This window comes from Hesperophylax consimilis, chromosome 20 (genome assembly GCF_061612785.1).
Source record: "Hesperophylax consimilis isolate HC1 chromosome 20, BYU_Hcon_1.0, whole genome shotgun sequence".
Classification (NCBI taxonomy): Eukaryota; Metazoa; Arthropoda; class Insecta; order Trichoptera; family Limnephilidae; genus Hesperophylax; species Hesperophylax consimilis.
The window spans coordinates 8740697-8761897 of record NC_142855.1 but is presented as its reverse complement, the minus strand read 5'-3'; the positions used below and the strand labels follow the sequence as shown (position 1 = coordinate 8761897).

Sequence of the window (21201 nt, the reverse complement as noted above, 5' to 3'; positions counted from 1 at the left end):
GGGGGCACTTTCTTTTCTTTAGTTTTTAAATTTAGTTTTAGGGATAAATATTTTTGAGAGTTGATAACACTGTATGTAATATCTTTGGTTATTTTTCTATGGATTTATTGTCAAAAAAACGCATCGACAATGGCGTTGTATATTGTTTGCATCTAAAATTTTTAAGTCATGTATTTCAGTTTATATTGCTTGCCCCAACCTAATTCTTTCGGATTCGGATTCCCCGGCCCAAAGTTAGTTTAAAGATAACTAGTTTTATTGTCAGAAAGCGTTCAAAATGGCCAGTTAAATTCTTTGTGCGTCGAAATTTTAAAGTCGTGTAATTCAGTTAATATTGCTTGCCGCCACCTAATTCTTCCAGATTCGGATTCCCCGGCCCAAAGTTTATATAAAAATAACTAGTTTTAATTTTTAGGAATTTCACCCATAAACCGAATTTTTTCCTACGGCCGTATTAGCCGAAAGTGATGATGAAGACTTTTTCAATGATATCCAAGATTTACCAGTTCATTCTGATAGCTCTTCCGATGACTCAAATATTTCTGATGATGAAGAAGATGAACCACCATCTTCGAAAAAGCAAAAATTGGATAGTCGAAAATGGGTTCAATCTGATTTTGTACCAACCTTGCATGATTTTGACAGCAGGCATTCAGGTATAAGAGGCGATATAAATTTGGATGAGAACGCAAGCGAACTCGACTTCTTTGAATTGTTTTTTACTAATACCATAGTTCAGTCAATTGTAACGGAAACAAATAAATACGCTTCAACACTGGCTCTCAACGTAAGTCTAAAATCAAAAATGAATAAATGGGTTGACACTACTGTGTCCGAAATAAAGATATTCTTGGCGACACTTTTGCTTATGGGTCTTGTTGGTAAAAACTCATTGAAGAAATATTGGTCAAATAACCCAATAATAGAAACGCCATTCTTCAGAGTGTTATTTTCACAGGATAGATTTCTACTTTTACTGCGGGCTCTGCATTTTGCCGATAACAATGTTCGGACAAATGATAGATTATATAAAAAACTACACAGTTTATGAAATACAGTGTAGTTTTTCGCGCACTATCATCGCGTGATCTTAGATCCTGAACTGTAACACCCGAAAGTATCAAAATAGTGTTTTGAAATTAAAACAATAAACTTCCTACTAGATTGCACAGTTTAATCTCATTAAAAATTAAAATCATATAGACTGTATTTCGACAAGAAGCTATACAAAACAAAGAGAACAATAGTAAATAATTCACAGTTTTTCGGTGAAGATAAAAAGTGAAATAACAAAATAAAAAAGTGCTAAAAACGTTACAAGTGCAACAATAAATACATGTTTTTACCCAAGAACATAAACAAAATATAAACAAGTACTAAATGAACTTTACACAAGTATATTTAAACGTATCCCACAACTCTCACCCAAGGCTCCATAGCTCAGTGGTCTAAAACGTCAGCACCGCGCTATTCTGTCGATCCAAGTTCAAACCCCAGACCGGCGAACGACTTATAAAAAAAAATCTTTTTTCAATACATATTAATAATAAATATTAATAAATAATACTCAACCCAGAATATAAAACTCTCACTTGGATTTTAAAAACAGCTTCACAATCAGCTACCATCACGGATTCAAACCAAAACACAACCTGTGTAACTGGTTTTGCCTGCCTATAGGCGCTAGAGAGTGTGCCAGTGTGTTTGCCTACCAACAGGCGCAACCCTCAAAATACATAACCGGTGTAATTGATTTTGCCTACCTTTAGGCGCTAGAGAGTGCCATTGTTTTTGCCCACCAACAGGAGCAATCCTAAAAAAAAAAAAGGACAACACAACATGTCTAAATCTCGTAGTAAATTCTCCAGCGCGAAGAAAACCACATCTTCACCACAAACTAGCACTATGGACTCACCGTCGGCGACACATCAATCTATGATTAATATAGACAGTGAATCAATATTTGAATTCATCAATACGAAATTCGAGGAAATGAAGACAGTAATGCTCAATAAAATTGAAACAGAGCTGCAAGAAATAAAAAACTTCACGAACTTCATCAATGACAAATATGATGACATTTTACAAAAACTTCAACAAATCATGGACATTCCAAACACCGTCAACAAAATCAAGGAGGAACTAGCGGATAAAGAAATCAGATTATCTACGGTAGAAATCCACCTGGCGGATATAGAACAAGCAGCCCTGCTGAACTCCATAGAGATAAACGGCCTAAAATTACAGGACAACATATCCCCAGTCCACGCTGTTACACGGATCGCTGAACTCGCAGGCGTTACGATGTCCCCAGAGGATACATACAAAGTCACAACAAACAAAACAAATGATCAAACAAAAATAACAATTAATTTTAAGGATACCACAAAAGCACAAACCATGTTAGCATCCAAACACAGTGACCCGATAAAAAAATTCAACGGAGAAGGAGCCAAATATGTTTATCTTAATGCGGCATTAACCCAATATTACAAAAATCTGCACTGGAACACCAGAAAAAGAGCCCAAGAAAAAGACTACAAATATGTTTGGGTAAAATCAGGAAAAATTCTCGTCAGAAAATCCAAAGACTCAAAGGTTATGGAAATAAAACACCCAAACGATATATCTAATAAACTGACATAAACACGACTGTACATCTAACACAACCTCACATCACATACTTACACAAATACACACCAACATGGCAGATTACATGGAATATATAGATTCGGACAATCAACACTACTGTGAAAGTACAAATGATATTAACCTCTGGACCAAATTCACAAAAGAAAAACATAGAATCAATATATTACACCAAAACATTAGATCGATCAATAAAAATTTTGATGAATTTTTTATATACCTCCAACAGCTTGAAAATAATTTTGATGTCATTGTACTGACAGAATGCTGGTTGAATGACAACTACATACCAAAAACAATAAAAAACTATAATACACACCATACAAAAATACACAAAAACCAAAATGATGGTATAGTTATATACGTCAGTGATAAAAATAACACAACCATTCAAGAAATAAACATAATCGACTCCAACTGCATACAAATTACATATAGAAAAGAAACATGTATCCTAGCTATGTACAGATCTCCATCCAAAAACAACATCACAAATTTCTTAACTGATCTTAACAATACATTAAATGATCTCAACAAATACAAAAATATCATCATCATAGGAGATCTTAATATAAACATTCTACAAAACGGACACCCACAAAACATAGAATACCTAGCAATACTAGCACAACACGGACTGGAGCCAATAATAAAGGTCCCAACACGGGTCACACAAAACACTAAAAGCTGCATAGACCATATAATGATCAAGACAAAACTAAAAACCAAAACAGTAGTACTTGAAAGCACAATCACTGATCACTACATGAATATGATAGCAATAGACACCGAAAACACTACTTCGAAACAACATAAAATATTTACAAAAAAAATAATTGACTACTCAAACTTAAAAGAAAAACTCCAAAAAATAAACTGGAATACATTATACCAAATAGATAATGTCGAGGAAGCCTGGAATACATTTACAAATACGCTAACGCAAGAAATAAATAATTACACTACAGTAAAACATATAAAACTTACACACAAAGCAAAAAAAATTAAACTATGGATAACACAAGGAATATTAAACTGTATTCGTAAACGAGACAAAATTCACAAACAAACTAAACAAACACCGTATGACATGGAACAACTTAATTACTATAAAAGATATAGAAACATATGCACGAAAATTATTAGAGTAGCTAAGGAGATGTACTACAAAGAAAAACTTAAAAAAGCAAACAATTACCCAAAGGAAATATGGAAAATATTAAAGGAAGTTACATACACACAAAAATACAAACAAAAAAATACTATCGAACATCTAAATATTAACTCGAAAAAAATAGATGCCAAAACAAATATAGAAATGATGGCAAACCACGCAAATAACTTTTTTGCAACTATAGGGAAAGTTTTAACGAATCGTAAAAAACACAGCACAAACACACTAACACAAACAAACAGATCAAACATCGATACCCAACCAACACAACACAGATTTATATTAAAAACAAGTTCGGAAATGGAAATTAACAAAATAATAAATACATTAAAAAACCAGATTGCTCCTGGATTAGATGAGATAACAACGGATTGCATTAAAATAATAAAAAATGAAATATTAAAACCTATAACACACCTAATCAACCTTAGCATAACACATGCCTGCTTTCCTAATACTCTTAAAAAAGGACTGGTAATCCCTATGTATAAATCCGGAGATAAAATGGAAATAACTAACTATAGACCAATTACTTTGTTAAACTCTCTATCAAAGATTTTCGAAAGACTATTAAAAAACCAAATAATAAAATACCTGGAAGAAAACAAATTAATCTCGGACAAACAATATGGATTTAGAGAAAAAAGAAGCACAAAAGAAGCTTTAGCAAGTACAATAGATTATATACATAGCAACTTAGATCAAGGGTTTAAATGCATAGCGATATATTTAGATTTGGCTAAAGCCTTTGATTCAATATCCCACAAAACACTTTTTAAAAAATTAGAAAATATGGGTATCAAAGACAAAGAACTACAACTATTAAAAAGCTACATGAGCGACAGAACACAGCAAGTCAAAATTAATAACTATACTAGCAAACCACTGCCGATTACACACGGAGTTCCACAAGGAAGCATACTAGGGCCCGTTCTTTTCATAATTTACATAAATGAACTTTGCAGCATGGAAATAGATGGAGAAATAATTAGTTACGCAGACGACACAGTTTTATTATTTAAATCTAAGGATTGGAATAAGGTTTATAACATAGCGAATCTAGGAATCACGCAAGTGAAAAAATGGTTGGACTCAAATACACTCACACTAAACATATCGAAAACAAAATTCACAACGTACAGCATAACTAACACAGGACAGCCAAAAAACAATACAAACACCATAAAAATACACGAATGCATAAACACCAACATCTGCGATTGCCCCCCTCTAGAAAAAACAGAACAAATAAAGTATCTAGGAATCCTAATTGACCATAATCTTAGATGGACACATCACATCAAACAAATCACAAATAGACTCCTCAGAACAATACACATTTTCCTAAACATAAGAAACATATATAAAATAAAACAATTGAAAACAATATATTATGCACTATGCCAATCAATAATAGAATATGGAATAATTGCTTGGGGAGGAGCGACAAACGCAGCTATCGCTCAAATAGAAATCGCACAGAAAACGATATTAAAGGTAATACTCAAAAAACATAAACTAACCGACACAGACCAAATATTTAAAAGCTGTGACGTACTTGATATACGCCAATTATATGTTAAAACACTACTAAACTACATTTTCGACCAAAAAAACAAACCCCAACAAACACAAAATATCACTAATAGACCGGTCAGACAAGCGTACAAAGAAAACATAAAAAACTCCGACGGTAAACACTACCTTTGGACAAAGACACCATAAATACCACGCTATTAAAGCATTCAACAGTCTTCCACTTGAAACAAAAATTGAGGAAAATAAAAATAAATTCAAACACAAAATAAAAAAATGGATTAAAGAACAAAAAGACATTATTACCAAAATACTATAACATAAAAGAATAAAACATATACACGCAACACAAAAAAAATATAAAACACACAACACACACAAACACATATATCATTATAAATGCCGATTTACATTCTCTTTTGATATTTTTCTTTTAGTGTTATAATTATATTTTAATTTTTAATCTTTATTTTTTATTTTAAATTTATCTTTATTTTAATGTTGTTTTTCTTTTCTTTTATTTTTTTTTAAATGTATAAATTCTTAAATTATAACATGGGGGCCTCAGCACGGGTAAACAACCCAGTGAGGCCAACATTACTAAATTGAAATATAAAATATTGTAAAAAAAATGTATCAATAATAAAAAAAAAAATATATATATATAAAATAAGGAATCTTTTGGATCCTTTGAAGAAAATCTACAAACAGACCTTTTACCCATTTCAGAACATATGTATAGATGAAAGCCTCTTATTGTGGAAGGGAAGACTTTCCTTCAAAATATATATACCGTCCAAACGACACCGTTTTGGAATAAAATTATTTGTCTGTTGTGATGTAGAAACAGGTTACGTCTTAGATATCATAGTTTACACTGGATCAGATTCAGACATCATCATGGATCCAAATATTGGAGTGTCTGGGTCAGTTGTAACAACTATGATGAAGGACTATCTTGGAAAAGGCCACAGACTCTTTGTAGACAATTGGTATACAAGCCCAAAATTGTTTGATGTTTTATTTGAAAACAAAACAAACGCTTGTGGAACTGCAAGAGCAAACCGAAAGGAAATGCCTAAGTTCGGAAATGCTAAAATGCAAAGAGGAGATGTAAAAGCATTTCATTCAAATGATCTCTTGGCAGTAAAGTGGCGTGATAAACGAGAAATTATTATGTTGACAAACATACATGAAAATAAAATGACGATCACCGATAAAATTGACTATTCTACCAGGGAAAACAAAATAAAACCAGAAGCTGTGGTAGATTATTCGAAAAACATGGGGGCTGTAGATAAGGTTGATCGAATTCTTGGTTTTGTTGACAGTTCTCGCAAGTCTTTCAAGTGGTATAAGAAAATTTTCTTTCGCCTTTTAGACATAAATGCCCTAAACGCCTTCTTTCTACATCGTCAGAGAACAAACAAAAAACTAAGTTTTAGTGAATTTCGTGAGAATCTTGTAGGTCAGTTGGTAGAAAAATATCACACCGAAAGGCCACCAGCATCTGGAGGAAGACGAGTAACAGATTGTCCTACTCGTCTAACTGAACGACATTTTATCAACCCGCTTCCACAAACAGAGACTCAGGGAAGGAAAACACGAAGGAAGTGCCATGTTTGTAGTCACACAGCCGTTCAGCCAAGGAAAAGAACAGAAACAAGATACATGTGTATTCAATGTAATGTGGCTTTGTGCTTATTTCCCTGTTTTGAGATATATCACACAAAAAAACAGTATTAGATTGTAGTTCTTCAGTGTAAAATGAAAATGTGAAAAATAGTTTTAGATGACATTTTTTAGTTTCTTTTGTGTAAAAAAGTAAGGTGTAAAAAGTTTATCCCATAAAAATTTAAAAAAAATTGAAAAAAAAAATTGTGTAAATAAAACTTTTTTTTTAGTGTAAATAAAACAAGTTCTATAGTGAAAACAACATTCGGATGAGGAAATATGGAAGTACAAAATAAAACTGAAATAAAAATTGGTAAGTAAATTTATGTTCTAGGTTGTACATTTTACGTGAACCGATGGTTGACAAAACATGAATCACATATTTTTTGTTATCGGATTAATTCGGTTATTTTGATATTTCTATATGTATTTCTTTAGCAAAGTTTGATTTTTATAACACATGCTATGAATATAATTTATAAAAAAATCAAATTTTGAAGGTAAAAAAAACTCACTCTACTGAACACTTTTTGCTCTCAGAAACTCACTCCCTTAGAGGTTAATTAGGTTCGCAATAAAACAACGTGCTTGGCTAGGCTGACAAAAAACGGAAGAAGTTTATTACATACCATTGACTCTCTTCGCCTTGTCTTAGGAGCCATGAAATCTTCCCCAATCAACGCAATGCAAGAAGAATGCTGCGAACCTCATTTACATGTAAGAAGTCAATAACATCCCATCCCTTGATTCATATACTTCAATGCTTAAAGTAAGAGGTTAAAAAACTGATAAAACAACTGCAATCAGAAAACAACGAAATAAAACAGCAAATAAACAAACTGGAACAATTGCACAAACAAAATAACATTGAGATACAAGGTATTCCTTTTAAAGAAAATGAAAACTTACCAAAAATAGTTAATAATATTATGGAAACCATCAAATGCGAAATGGATTCATCAAAAATAACAAATATATATCGTATAAGAAACAGAAACCCTTTAAACAAATACCCAGCCTTAATTGTTTCATTCCAAAACAAAGAAACAAAGGACAAAATCACCGACCAAAAAAAAAAATATGGTGTCTTGTACACTAAAAATATAAATTTTCCGGAAGATAACAAAATTTTCATAAACGAACAATAATTAACACAACTAAATAAACACCTCCTGTTTCTGGCGAAATCCACAAGACTCGGCTACAAATTCATCTGGGCGAAAAACGGTAACGTTATGATGAGAAAAGATGAAACAGCTCCAATCATCCATATAAGGCAGCCGAATGACATACCTTCAGAATAAAGGACCATCTAACATCTAGCACGTGAAAATAACTTATATTCAAAATGTCTGATGAAAATTTTTTGTATGAAAATTATATTTGTCAAAACACAAGTGAACTAAATAATCACTTTAAATACGTTAATTTTTCAATTCTTAATATGAATATTGGAAGCTTGAGAAGGCACTTTGATGAACTTTGTATTCTTCTCAATAGTCTTGATTTTTCTCCTAGTATTGTCATTTTAACAGAAACGCAAATGAAAGAAGTAATTCCCTATAACTTGCCAGGATATATAACTATTTCATCCGAATGTAAACATACTGGTCACGATGGAATCACTTTATTTATAAAAAATTGTCTTAAAAAACCTGCCTTCGAAATTCTAGATTTTAAAACAGCTAACGCAATCAAATTAACATTTACCCATAGTAATTGTACTTATTTGCTATTAGCTATCTATAGATCACCTTCCTTAAATGAATCTCTATTCAATAATGAACTTAATTCACTTATAAAAATGACTAACAGAAATAACTTTAACTTTTCAATATTAACTGGTGATATTAATATAAACATTAATGAAAACAACAAAAGAACAAAATGTACAAATGAATACTTAGATTGTTTGTCGTATGCAGGATATCAATCATACATAAACTCACCAACAAGAGAAAATCTAAATAATTCCACGACTCTAGATCACATATTTATCAAAACACACAAACACGTTATAACTAAATCTTCAACTCTAAAAACAAACATCACTGACCACTACCCAACATTCTACGGACACAACATCTTTACCACAAATTCAAAAGAATACTCTAACACTGTTGAAATAAATGAAATTAATTACGTCACATTAAACAATTTACTTCACTCAGAAAAATGGGACAACATACTATCAATAGCTAACCCAAATTCAGCATTAGAATTATTTTATAAAACTCTAGAAGCTTATATTTCGAAGAGTACAAATAAAATTGTCATCGCTAAGAGAAATTATAAAAAAATTAAGCCTTGGATCACTGTAGGACTAATAGTCTCTATTAAACAAAGAGATAAATTATACAAAGAGATGTTAAATTATCATAAAGCCTGTCAAAAAAATAACACAAGAATTATGCCTTTCATGAAAACGAAATATTTAATGTATAGAAATTTACTAAATAGGTTAATAAGAAATTGCAAAAAGAAGTATTATTGTGAAAAAATTGATAGTGCAAAAAATGATACCAAAAAAACGTGGAATATTATTAACGAAATCACGAACAAAAAAAAAAAGTATCAACCGATGTCAATGAGATTATAATAAATGAAAATATTATAACTGACAAATCGACTATTGCAGAAAACTTTAACAACTTTTTTACAAATGTGGTAGATCAAGTACTTGAATCTTCTAGTAAAATTGATAATACAATACCGGTAGACTCATTTTTACACTTAGACTCAACTAACGATTCAATTAACTCCTTAGAATATTTTTCACCCATCACAACAGATGAAATCGATAAACACATTGACGGTCTAAAATCAACAAATTCTACAGGAATTGATGGTTTATCAGGTAACACACTAAAAAAAATAAAACATTACATTTTAACTCCATTGATACATATTTTTAATATATCCTTAAAAGAGGGACATTTTCCCGAACAATTAAAAACCTCTATCATAATACCAATTCACAAATCAGGAGAAACGCACATATTAGACAACTACAGACCTATTTCCTTGGTCTCAAACCTCTCTAAAATATTTGAAAAATGTATCAAAAATAGAATAATGAATTACATAGAACAAAACAAAATTCTGTCCCAAAATCAATATGGCTTCAGAACAAAACTAAGCACTGAAGATGCAATATTCGATCTGACTAAAAAATTATACACATCTGTTGATCAAAATAAAAAGAGTTTAGCTATATTCCTAGACTTAAGAAAAGCTTTTGATACGGTAAATCACAATCTACTTATAAAAAAAATGAATCAAATAGGTTTAAAAAATGATACACTAAAAATTCTTACTAGCTATCTCAAAGACAGAAAACAAAAAACAAAAATAGGGGATTTTTATAGTACTGAAACAGGAATAAAAAATGGAGTACCACAGGGAACTGTGCTTGGCCCAATTCTCTTTCTAATATACATAAACGATTTATGTGATGTTATAATCCCAGGTAAAATTGTATCTTACGCAGATGATACAGTAATAATAGTGAATGGAAAATCCTGGCCTGAAACTTTTTTGAAGGCAACAAAATGTGTTACATATGTCTCATCATGGCTAAAATGTAATAGACTCTTCTTAAACTATAATAAAACATTTTACCTAACCTTTTCTAAAAATAGTAAAAATATACCCCCTAATAACCTTAAAATTCGAATACATAACTTTAACTGTAATCAAGAAATATGCTCATCTTGCTTTGAACTCGGAAAAGTTGAAAAGATTAAATATTTAGGTATTGTTATTGATACAAAATTAAATTGGCAGTCACAAATTAATAATACCGTCTGTAAATTAAGATATCTTACATACACATTTTACAGACTAAAAGAAGTGCTCAATGTTGAAAAACTGAAAATTATTTATTTTTCTTTGGTGCAATCTTCACTCATATACGGAATAATAGGATGGGGCGGTGCGCTTAATGCACATATCAAACCTTTACAAATAATTCAAAATTATATCATCAAAGTTATGTATAGTCGGAAAAGAACATTTTCAACGGATGAGTTATACAAAGAATCTAAACTATTCTGTCTCCGTAAATTATTTATTCTGCAAACTATGAAATACATATTTAAAAACTAAACTAAATTCGAAATTAATGAAAACAGAACCAACATTAGAAATAATAATGTATTTTATACTCCCCAAACGAACACAAAACAAATGCAAACACACTGCAGTTTCATTGGACCTCGTACTTTCAATCTTTTACCGAAAAATATTCAAGTGATAACTAAACTTCCTCAATATTTAAAAGAATTAAAATTATGGCTTTTCGATACAGCAGTTAAAACTTTTTTTATTTAATTTGTATCAATTTATGTTTCTCATAAAATATTCACCATATATTACACTAAACACTTATAACTTCACTATACACTATTATAAACACTTTTTATCCAAAACGCTAATACAAAATGTAATCTTGTTTTTATTTTATATGCCCACAATTTGTTTATTTCTAGGTACAATAAAATTGTAACTTAAATATATTACCCACGCACAGGCTGCGCCTTAGTGGGTTCCCATTATTCTTATTGATTTATATAATATTGTATGTAATTAATGTAAAAATTGGGAAAAATAAAGGAATTAAAAAAAAAAAAAAAAAAAAATTCAAATCCCTTCTGGAAAAATAATTCTCCTCCCCCTCTCTACGATTACTACAATTCTCTCCTGGATTTATCTTCACACGCCTATCTCAATGAATCTCTTTCCTTATACTTATTTTCCTATGAAAGCCTTACTTTCTATCCCAAGGTCAATCAGTTTATACGAATAAGTTAGTAAATAAACGTTCAAAACTCACCGCATTCAAATAATGCAGAGTTTTAAAAATATATTGTAAAAAACTTGCCAAATTGTATTTTTTTTTTCACAGATGGTTCCAAACTCAGTCAGGACTTCCATTGCAGGGCCTATGTGTCTATGTCTATGTTTATGTGTTTGTAAGTGTAATGTTCCTCCTATGTTTGTGACTAAAGTATCCGTACTTCATGGACACGGCCGCATTGTGGTGACCTCGGTGTCGAGTAAAGTAAATATAAATCACGTTCATCGAGATCTCCTGGTCACTGGTACAATTTGTGATATTCCCTTCTCTAACTAACCTATTTGAATAATCCGTGGTCTACGGCCTGTGTCCGTTCCTAATTTCCCGATTTTTCCTAAGCTAGTTGTACCTACCGTCAGGTGGCATACCCACATACCCTAACTAGCTAGTGGTACCTACTGTCGGGTGGCATAACTACATACCCTAACTAGCTAGTGGTACTTACCGTCGAGTGGCATACCTACATACCCTAACTAGCTAGTGGTACCTACCGTCGGGTGGCATACCTACATACCCTAACTAGCTAGTGGTACCTACCGTTAGGTGGCATACCCACATACCCTAACTAGCTAGTGGTACCTACCGTCGCGTCGTGTGGCATACCTACATACCCTAACTAGCTAGTGGTACCTACCGTCGGGTGGCATACCTACATACCCTAACTAGCTAGTGGTACCTACCGTCAGGTGGCATACCCACATACCCTAACTAGCTAGTGGTACCTACCGTCGCGTCGTGTGGCATACCTACATACCCTAACTAGCTAGTGGTACCTACCGTCGGGTGGCATACCTACATACCCTAACTAGCTAGTGGTACCTACCGTCGGGTGGCATACCTACATACCCTAACTAGCTAGTGGTACCTACCGTCAGGTGGCATACCCACATACCCTAACTAGCTGGTGGTACCTACCGTCGAGTGGCATACCTACATACCCTAACTAGCTAGTGGTACCTACCGTCGGGTGGCATACCTACATACCCTAACTAGCTAGTGGTACCTACCGTCGGGTGACATACCTACATACCCTAACTAGCTAGTGGTACCTACCGTCGGGTGGCATACCTACATACCCCAACTAGCTAGTGGTACCTATCGTCAGGTGGCATACACACATACCCTAACTAGCTGGTGGTACCTACCGTCAAGTGGCATACCTACATACCCTAACTAGCTAGTGGTACCTACCGTCGGGTGGCATACCTACATACCCTAACTAACTAGTGGTACCTACTGATAAAAATTGGGGGTGATCCTTTTTGAATAAAAACTGGTTTTCTTGACACAACTTTACATTTATTTCAAACTATTGAAACAGGTATAATATTTATAAAGAACTGTGCGAATAACACTGCTACGATCGCTCTGACTTATGAGCTTGTTTATTATCGAGTTATTGTTGAGAAAGGAACGAAAAAACACATAATGCGAGCCTTTTTAAAGACTTCAAAAACCACCACATGTAAATAAACCACTTGTCATCGTGATGTCTAGCAGTAAAAATGAAACCTGCTATACCGACCAAATTGACAATATTTTCTAAGCAAGGACTCACACCATTTTGGTTAAACGTAGTAACTTCAAATTTCTAGACTACAGATGTCGGTAGCCTGCAAAATTGAACATATTGCCAGGGGGCGGGATTCAAAAATTGCACTAAATTTTTGAATGATAATCTATTTAAAAATAAACTATAAAACAAACAGAATAAACTAAAAATTCTTAATCTAAATATACCACAAAAATACTAACAAAATAATTCAAAATAGCAGAAATTAACAAAATAAAACCCCCTTTTTTTTATGCCCTACTGGTAAACTTATAAATTTAACTGTATAAATGCTGTTGAATTACTCTATTAATTAACTAAAAATAACTAGAAAATTATTAATCCTATTAAATAACCAAAAAAAATTCAAAAATGACTAAATTACACACGTCTGCATACTAATTTTTACATATTTAAATAGTTCAATAACACAAATAATATAGTTCACACTGAACACAACACAATTATTGTTCCTTTTTTTTCTTCTTTCTTCTCAGGTCTTCTGCTTGATCCATCCAAGGTGGAGTCGAGAAGATAAGCATCATAGTGTAATGTACATAATCAATCCTTGGTAAGGTCCGGGACGTCAATTACAGGTTTAGTGTCTGAATCCAGGGGCATCAGACATATCTTTGTGATGGGCCTCACAAAGTCTCCTTGAGGTGTTTTTAGGGTAACAACTCGTATTACTCCATCCGCTCCAGGGTGTGTATGCAGAATTCGGGCCATTTTCCATAAAGGTGGAGGTAAATGATCTTCCTTTAAAATCACCAGATCGTCTTTTTGCAGTGCCCGTTGAGTGCTGGTCTGCCATTTAGTCCTCTTTTGTAGTTCCATCAGGTAATCTTGCTTCCATCTAGACCAAAAAGATTGAATTAGCGAACTGATCCTCTGATATTGAGTTAGTCTGTTGTCCGGTATCGCCCGGACGTCTCTCTCAGGAATGATACAGGATTCAGTGCCTATAAGGAAATGGTTTGGGGTAAGAGGTTGGTAATCATGGATGTCGTCGGATAAGGAAGTTAATGGACGGGAGTTCAAACAGGCCTCAATCTGACAAATTAAGGTATACAAGAGTTCAAATGTTAATGAAGAATTGTTAGTGATTCTATACAAATGGAACTTTGCTGATTTTACTGCTGCTTCCCACAAACCTCCCTGATTAGGGGCTCGAGGGGTTATGAACTTCCACTCAATACCTCTGTTCACTAAATAATTTTGAATATTGTCGTTGTTTTCCCTCAAGCTGGTGTACAGCTCTTTGAGCCTGCTGCTAGCTCCTTTAAAATTACTAGCATTGTCGGAAAAGATCTTTTCAGGTTGTCCCCTACGGGATATAAACCTTTTTAAACTGTTCAAAAAAGCATTGCTAGATAAATCCGAAACTAATTCCAAGTGAACAGCCTTGGTTGAGAAGCAAATAAAGATACATAAATACGATTTTACGAGGGAAGCCTTCCTCAGCGTCCCACTTTTAATTAGAATTGGTCCGGCGTAATCTATTCCGGTGATAGCGAAAGGACGACTCGGCGTAATTCTTTCGGGTGGCAAATTTCCCATGATTTGATGACCGGTTCGGGGACGACATCTAAAACATACAATACATTTATGTAATATCTTTTTAATAGTATTTTTACCAAAGATGGGCCAAAATTTTAATCGTATTTCAGCTAACAAAGCTTGAGGTCCTGCGTGTAGGTTTACATAATGGTAGTGACGTATTATCAATTCAGTTAGCTTATGTTTAGCCGGCAAGATAATTGGGTGTTTTTGTTGGTAAGATAAATGTGTAGCCAAATTCAACCTACCGCCTACATATATTAGACCATCATGTAAGAAGGGATTAAGAGATTTTAAATTACTTTTCTTGTTGACGATGCCATGGTTTTTTAATTCTTTCAATTCCTTTTGAAAGGCGTGTATTTGAGCTGATCTCAATAGACATTTCAAGCCTGATTCCAATTCAGCCACACTTAAATTGTCTGAAATTTTACCCTTAACACTTCTGCAGTTATTGACAAATCGCAATACATACGCAGTAACTCTTTTCAATTTAATAAATGATGAGAATTTTTCAAATATCTCCCATTCTTGAATATCTGTGGTTAATAGAATATTTTTGCCTTTGAGTTCCGGAGGGTTTGAACACGAAATATTTGATATAGGCCAAGCGTTGACTCCCTCGGTCAACCAACTTGGTCCATTCCACCATATTGCAGAATTTATCAATTTATCTGTAGTGGTTCCTCTTGAAAGTATATCTGCTGCATTGTCGGCTGATGATACATGTCTCCATAGATCTGGATCACTAAGTTCTTGTATTTCAGCTACTCGGTTTGCAACGAAAGTAGCCCATCTCGTAGGTTGACCTTTCAGCCAGCACAACGTTATCATGGAGTCACACCAATAATGTGTGTCGATCTCCACTATATTTAGCGCTTGTTTTACATTTTTAATTAATTTCGCCAGTAGCACAGCACTACAAAGCTCCAACTTGGGGAACAACGGGAAATACACTTCAATGGCGCCACTCTTGATTTGGACGTTATTAAATGTGAATGCCGCTTACCGACATGGTCCACTGACACCATGTAAACGCAGGCTCCGTAAGCTTTCTCAGATGAGTCGCAAAAACCGTGTAGTTGTAGATATGTAGATTGCCTGCAAATAATTTTTCTTGGTATTTTCAACACATTTAGTTGAATTAATTCTTGAAGGTAGGACCTCCAGGGTGCTAATATTTCATTAGGCAATGGATCATCCCACGCTGCTTTAGACTGCCATAACTTCTGCATTATCAATTTGGCTACAACTATAATCGGTCCTAGAAGACCTAATGGATCGAAGGTTGATGCGATGCAAGATAATATCTGTCTTTTACTCTCGGTTCGACTTGATGGTTTCATTATTACATAAGAAAAATAATCAGATTCATTATTCCATATTAATCCTAATATTTTCTCAGTCTTTGGATTGTCAGTAATAATTTTTTCAGAATTGCCTGATTCGGCAATCTTAGCTTGGCCCGACTCGGCTGACAACTCCAAGACATTGGACCTCCATTTCCTCAAGGTCATCCCCGCAGACAAAAAGATGTTGATTAATTGCTCTTTTAACTCTCTACAGGATTCCATGTCATCTCCTCCGGTTAACAAGTCATCCATATAGAAGTCATTTTCTATGACCTGACTAGCTCTAGGAAAATTTATATTGTTATCCATACCAATTTGCCGTAGACTTCTAGTGGCTAAGAAAGAGGAAGGCCCCAGACCATATGTGACTGTCTTCAGACGGTAATGCTTGAGCACCTCCTGCGGCGACTCGCGCCACACTATCTTCTGCAGGTCACGGTCCGCTTCACACACGTTAATCTGGCGGTACATCTTCTCGATGTCAGCCGTCAGTACTACTTGATGTTTCCTGAAATGCAATAGTTGGGTGTATAAGTCCTTTTGTATAACAGGTCCTGTCATCAAGGCGTCATTGAGAGAAATTCCATTTGAAGTTTTGGCGGAGCCGTCAAAAACGACCCTCACTTTAGTAGTAGTGCTTGATTCTTTTATTACAGCGTGATGAGGTAAAAAATAGGATTCACGATCCCCCTTTGACTGGTCACACACCTCCATATGACCTAATTCCTCATATTCACGCATGAATTGTATATATTGTGTCTTCAATTCGGGATTTGACACCAATTTTCTTTCTAAATTTTTAAATCTTTTTTCAGCAGTGAGCAATGAACTTCCCAGCTGATCAATGCATGCTCGACGCGGTAAACTTACTACGTATCTACCGTCGTCTTGTCTAGTATGAGTACTAGCAAAACTGGCTTCACAAGCCTTTTCTTCATGATTTTAGAATCTTAGTGGGATTAATCTCCTCCAATTTCCAAAATTTTTCTATTTGATGACTTATTTTATTTATAGATAAATTACAACAATCTGATACAGGCCTTTGCTTTGGGTACATGTGGATTGGTCCTGATATGATCCATCCCAGTTGCGTACGTTGAAGTGTTGGTCCCGATTCGAGTTTCAATCTATCGTTGGTTAGGATTTCCCAAAAGCTCTCCGCGCCCAACAGGATGTCGATGGGTGCAGCTATATTGAAGTTCGGGTCAGCTAGCTCCAATCCTCGTGGTAACTTGAAGTCTTTTTTCGCCATTGTCACTTGTGGTAAATTTGTTGTAATCTCCTGTAAAATCAGACATGATATTTCACTTTTATAATCAGTATTAAGCGAGTTCATCTCCACTGAAATTCTCTTTTTTATGTGAGTGATGTTATTATGGATCCCAGAAACGGGTTTGTTTATCAATTCACATGGTAAATTTAATTTATTAGCAAATTCTGCTCTCATAAAATTTGACTGGGCCCCTGAATCAATCAGAATGCGGGCTTTAAAAATTTTATTGTTACTACCCACAACTCCTATGTTGGCAGTTGACAATAATATTATTTTTTCTGCTTTATCCGATGCAGAAAAATTCGATACTGAAACCTCGTTATCAGCATCCATATTGGAGGCCTCCCGCAGAGGTACCTCATTGTGTAGCAAGGTGTTGTGATTATCTTTGCCACAACGCCTGCAAGAAAAGGTTGCCTTGCAACTCTGTGCCTGGTGACCCACCTTTAAACATTTAAAACAAGCTTGGATTGATTTCGTAGCATCAATCCTCTCATGTAATTTTAATTTTAGAAATTTTTTACAATAATAAATATGGTGACCTTTCTCGTTACAATAAATGCAGTTGTTAGCCTTTACCGCTAAAAATACTGATGAATCTTTTTTGCAATTATTGTTGCCTAGTTGTGTTTTATGTAAGCTAGAAAATTTTTTCTCAGAAGCGTTCATCAGTTCCAATACTTGGGCTCTAGCAGATAAACATTTTAAGAATTCCTTTAACGTAGGTAATTCGTCTTGTAATGTATATTGTTCCCAATTTTTTCGGGTAGCTGCGTCTAATTTATTTGATATTATATAAATAACCAATGGATCCCATTGATCTACCTTGACCCCGATATTTTGTAATGCCTTTAAACTAACGTTTGTTTCATCAATTAGATACCTCAATGCTACAGGCTCTTCTTGTTTCATGTCTTTTAATGAAAATAGAGCTTGGATGTGTTTATGAACGGTAGTTCTTAAATTTGCATAACGTTCATTTAATAATTCCCAAGCGGAAATGTAATTTAATTCAGAAATTTCTAGATTAGCAATTATCTTTAATGCGTTTCCCTTTAGTTGATTGCAAATAAAAGAATTTTTGTACGTTGCTTAAAGTACTATTGTTATGGACTAAAGTCTTGATGGTTTCGACGAAATTAACCCAATTTTTCTGATCGCCATGAAATTCCCGTAATTGGAGGTTGGGTAGTTTAATTTCCACCTTACTTTGATCGACGGATTCGATCGCACATTTGGCCGTTGCCAAAACTGAGAAATATTGGTTTTCGAAAGCTTCTCGTTGACTATAATTTTCAATTTCGTCTGAATCCGGTAACATTTCAATTTTCTGTTGAACTGCTTCGAATTCATCTAACAATGATTTCACCCGCTCATATCTTAATTTAATTTCATTTACCGACAATGCATTTAAGGAATCCGCGAATCGGGTTAGTTTTCCTTTGATTACGCCGCGTTTGTTTATTAATGACTTCATATTTTCCATTTTTAATTATATTTTGTTAATATCGGTTGACAATTATTTTATTTTAGCAAACACCCGTTTGAAAGAATACCACGACAACCTTGACAATACTATTTGAGAACACTATTCAATAATATTATATTCTTATTTTCAAGTGGGTAGTGATTTTATTTATAATATTGACTCTATTTAAGATTAATCTCGTTTAAATTACATGAGACCTGAATAAACATAAAATGGATGATAGGAAGGAAAGCACTGAATACTTATCTCAGATTTGCGATGTGGTCCACTTTCCTTAATGATTTCCAGTTTCAATCAATTTTGTATCCTTTTGGCTGCTGGTTCTTTGTTTTTTTTTACATACAATCTCCTGATCGTAATCCGGTTGAAGGATCAAATGATAAAAATTGGGGGTGATCCTTTTTGAATAAAAACTGGTTTTCTTGACACAACTTTACATTTATTTCAAACTATTGAAACAGGTATAATATTTATAAAGAACTGTGCGAATAACACTGCTACGATCGCTCTGACTTATGAGCTTGTTTATTATCGAGTTATTGTTGAGAAAGGAACGAAAAAACACATAATGCGAGCCTTTTTAAAGACTTAACCACCACATGTAAATAAACCACTTGTCATCGTGATGTCTAGCAGTAAAAATGAAACCTGCTATACCGACCAAATTGACAATATTTTCTAAGCAAGGACTCACACCATTTTGGTTAAACGTAGTAACTTCAAATTTCTAGACTACAGATGTCGGTAGCCTGCAAAATTGAACACCTACCGTCGGGTGGCATACCTACATACCCTAACTAGCTAGTGGTACCTACCGTCGGGTGGCATACCTACATACCCTAACTAGCTAGTGGTACCTACCGTCGGGTGGCATACCTACATACCCCAACTAGCTAGTGGTACCTACCGTCAGGTGGCATACCCACATACCCTAACTAGCTGGTGGTACCTACCGTCGAGTGGCATACCTACATACCCTAACTAGCTAGTGGTACCTACCGTCGGGTGGCATACCTACATACCCTTACTAGCTAGTGGTACCTACCGTCGGGTGGCATACCTACATACCCTATCTAGCTAGTGGTACCTACCGTCGAGTGGCATACCTACATACCCTAACTAGCTAGTGGTACCTACCGTCGGGTGGCATACCTACATACCCTAACTAGCTAGTGGTACCTACCGTCGAGTGGCATACCTACATACCCTAACTAGCTAGTGGTACCTACCGTCGGGTGACATACCTACATACCCTAACTAGCTAGTGGTACCTACCGTCGGGTGGCATACCTACATACCCCAACTAGCTAGTGGTACCTACCGTCAGGTGGCATACCCACATACCCTAACTAGCTGGTGGTACCTACCGTCAAGTGGCATACCTACATACCCTAACTAGCTAGTGGTACCTACCGTCGGGTGGCATACCTACATACCCTAACTAACTAGTGGTACCTACCGTCGGGTGGCATACCTACATACCCTAACTAGCTAGTGGTACCTACCGTCGGGTGGCATACCTACATACCCTAACTAGCTAGTGGTACCTACCGTCGGGTGGCATACCTACATACCCTAACTAGCTAGTGGTACCTACCGTCGGGTGGCATACCTACATACCCTAACTAGCTAGTGGTACCTACCGTCGGGTGGCATACCTACATACCCCAACTAGCTAGTGGTACCTACCGTCAGGTGGCATACCCACATACCCTAACTAGCTGGTGGTACCTACCGTCGAGTGGCATACCTACATACCCTAACTAGCTAGTGGTACCTACCGTCGGGTGGCATATCTACATACCCCAACTAGCTAGTGGTACCTACCGTCAGGTGGCATACCCACATACCCTAACTCGCTGGTGGTACCTACCGTCAAGTGGCATACCTACATACCCTAACTTGCTGGTGGTACCTACCGTCGAGTGGCATACCTACATACCCTAACTAGCTAGTGGTACCTACCGTCGGGTGGCATACCTACATACCCTAACTAGCTAGTGGTACCTACCGTCGGGTGACATACCTACATACCCTAACTAGCTAGTGGTACCTACCGTCGGGTGGCATTCCTACATACCCCA

The 21201-nt window shown here is 35.0% G+C and overlaps 1 protein-coding gene across 1 annotated transcript; it reads right to left on the bottom strand.

Moving 5' to 3' along the window:
• Nucleotides 1-14105: 14105 nt before the first annotated feature.
• Nucleotides 14106-17094, bottom strand: LOC149414014 (uncharacterized). Its single transcript, XM_089643778.1, has 2 exons — nt 16667-17094; nt 14106-14299 (listed from the first exon to the last, which is right to left on the bottom strand). The coding sequence occupies exons 1-2, from the start codon at nt 17067-17069 to the stop codon at nt 14280-14282; spliced, it is 423 nt and encodes a 140-aa protein (XP_089499904.1). The 5' UTR covers nt 17070-17094; the 3' UTR covers nt 14106-14279.
• Nucleotides 17095-21201: the final 4107 nt, after the last annotated feature.

Bases quoted from the DNA above. Each gene is read 5' to 3' on its own strand.
- LOC149414014 (XM_089643778.1), bottom strand. From the start codon at position 17,069: ATGGAGGTGTGTGACCAGTCAAAGGGGGATCGTGAATCCTATTTTTTA. The intron at 14,300-16,666 runs GTATGGATAACA...TTTTTGGTCTAG, and splicing joins TAGAAGTCTACGGCAAATTG to ATGGAAGCAAGATTACCTGA.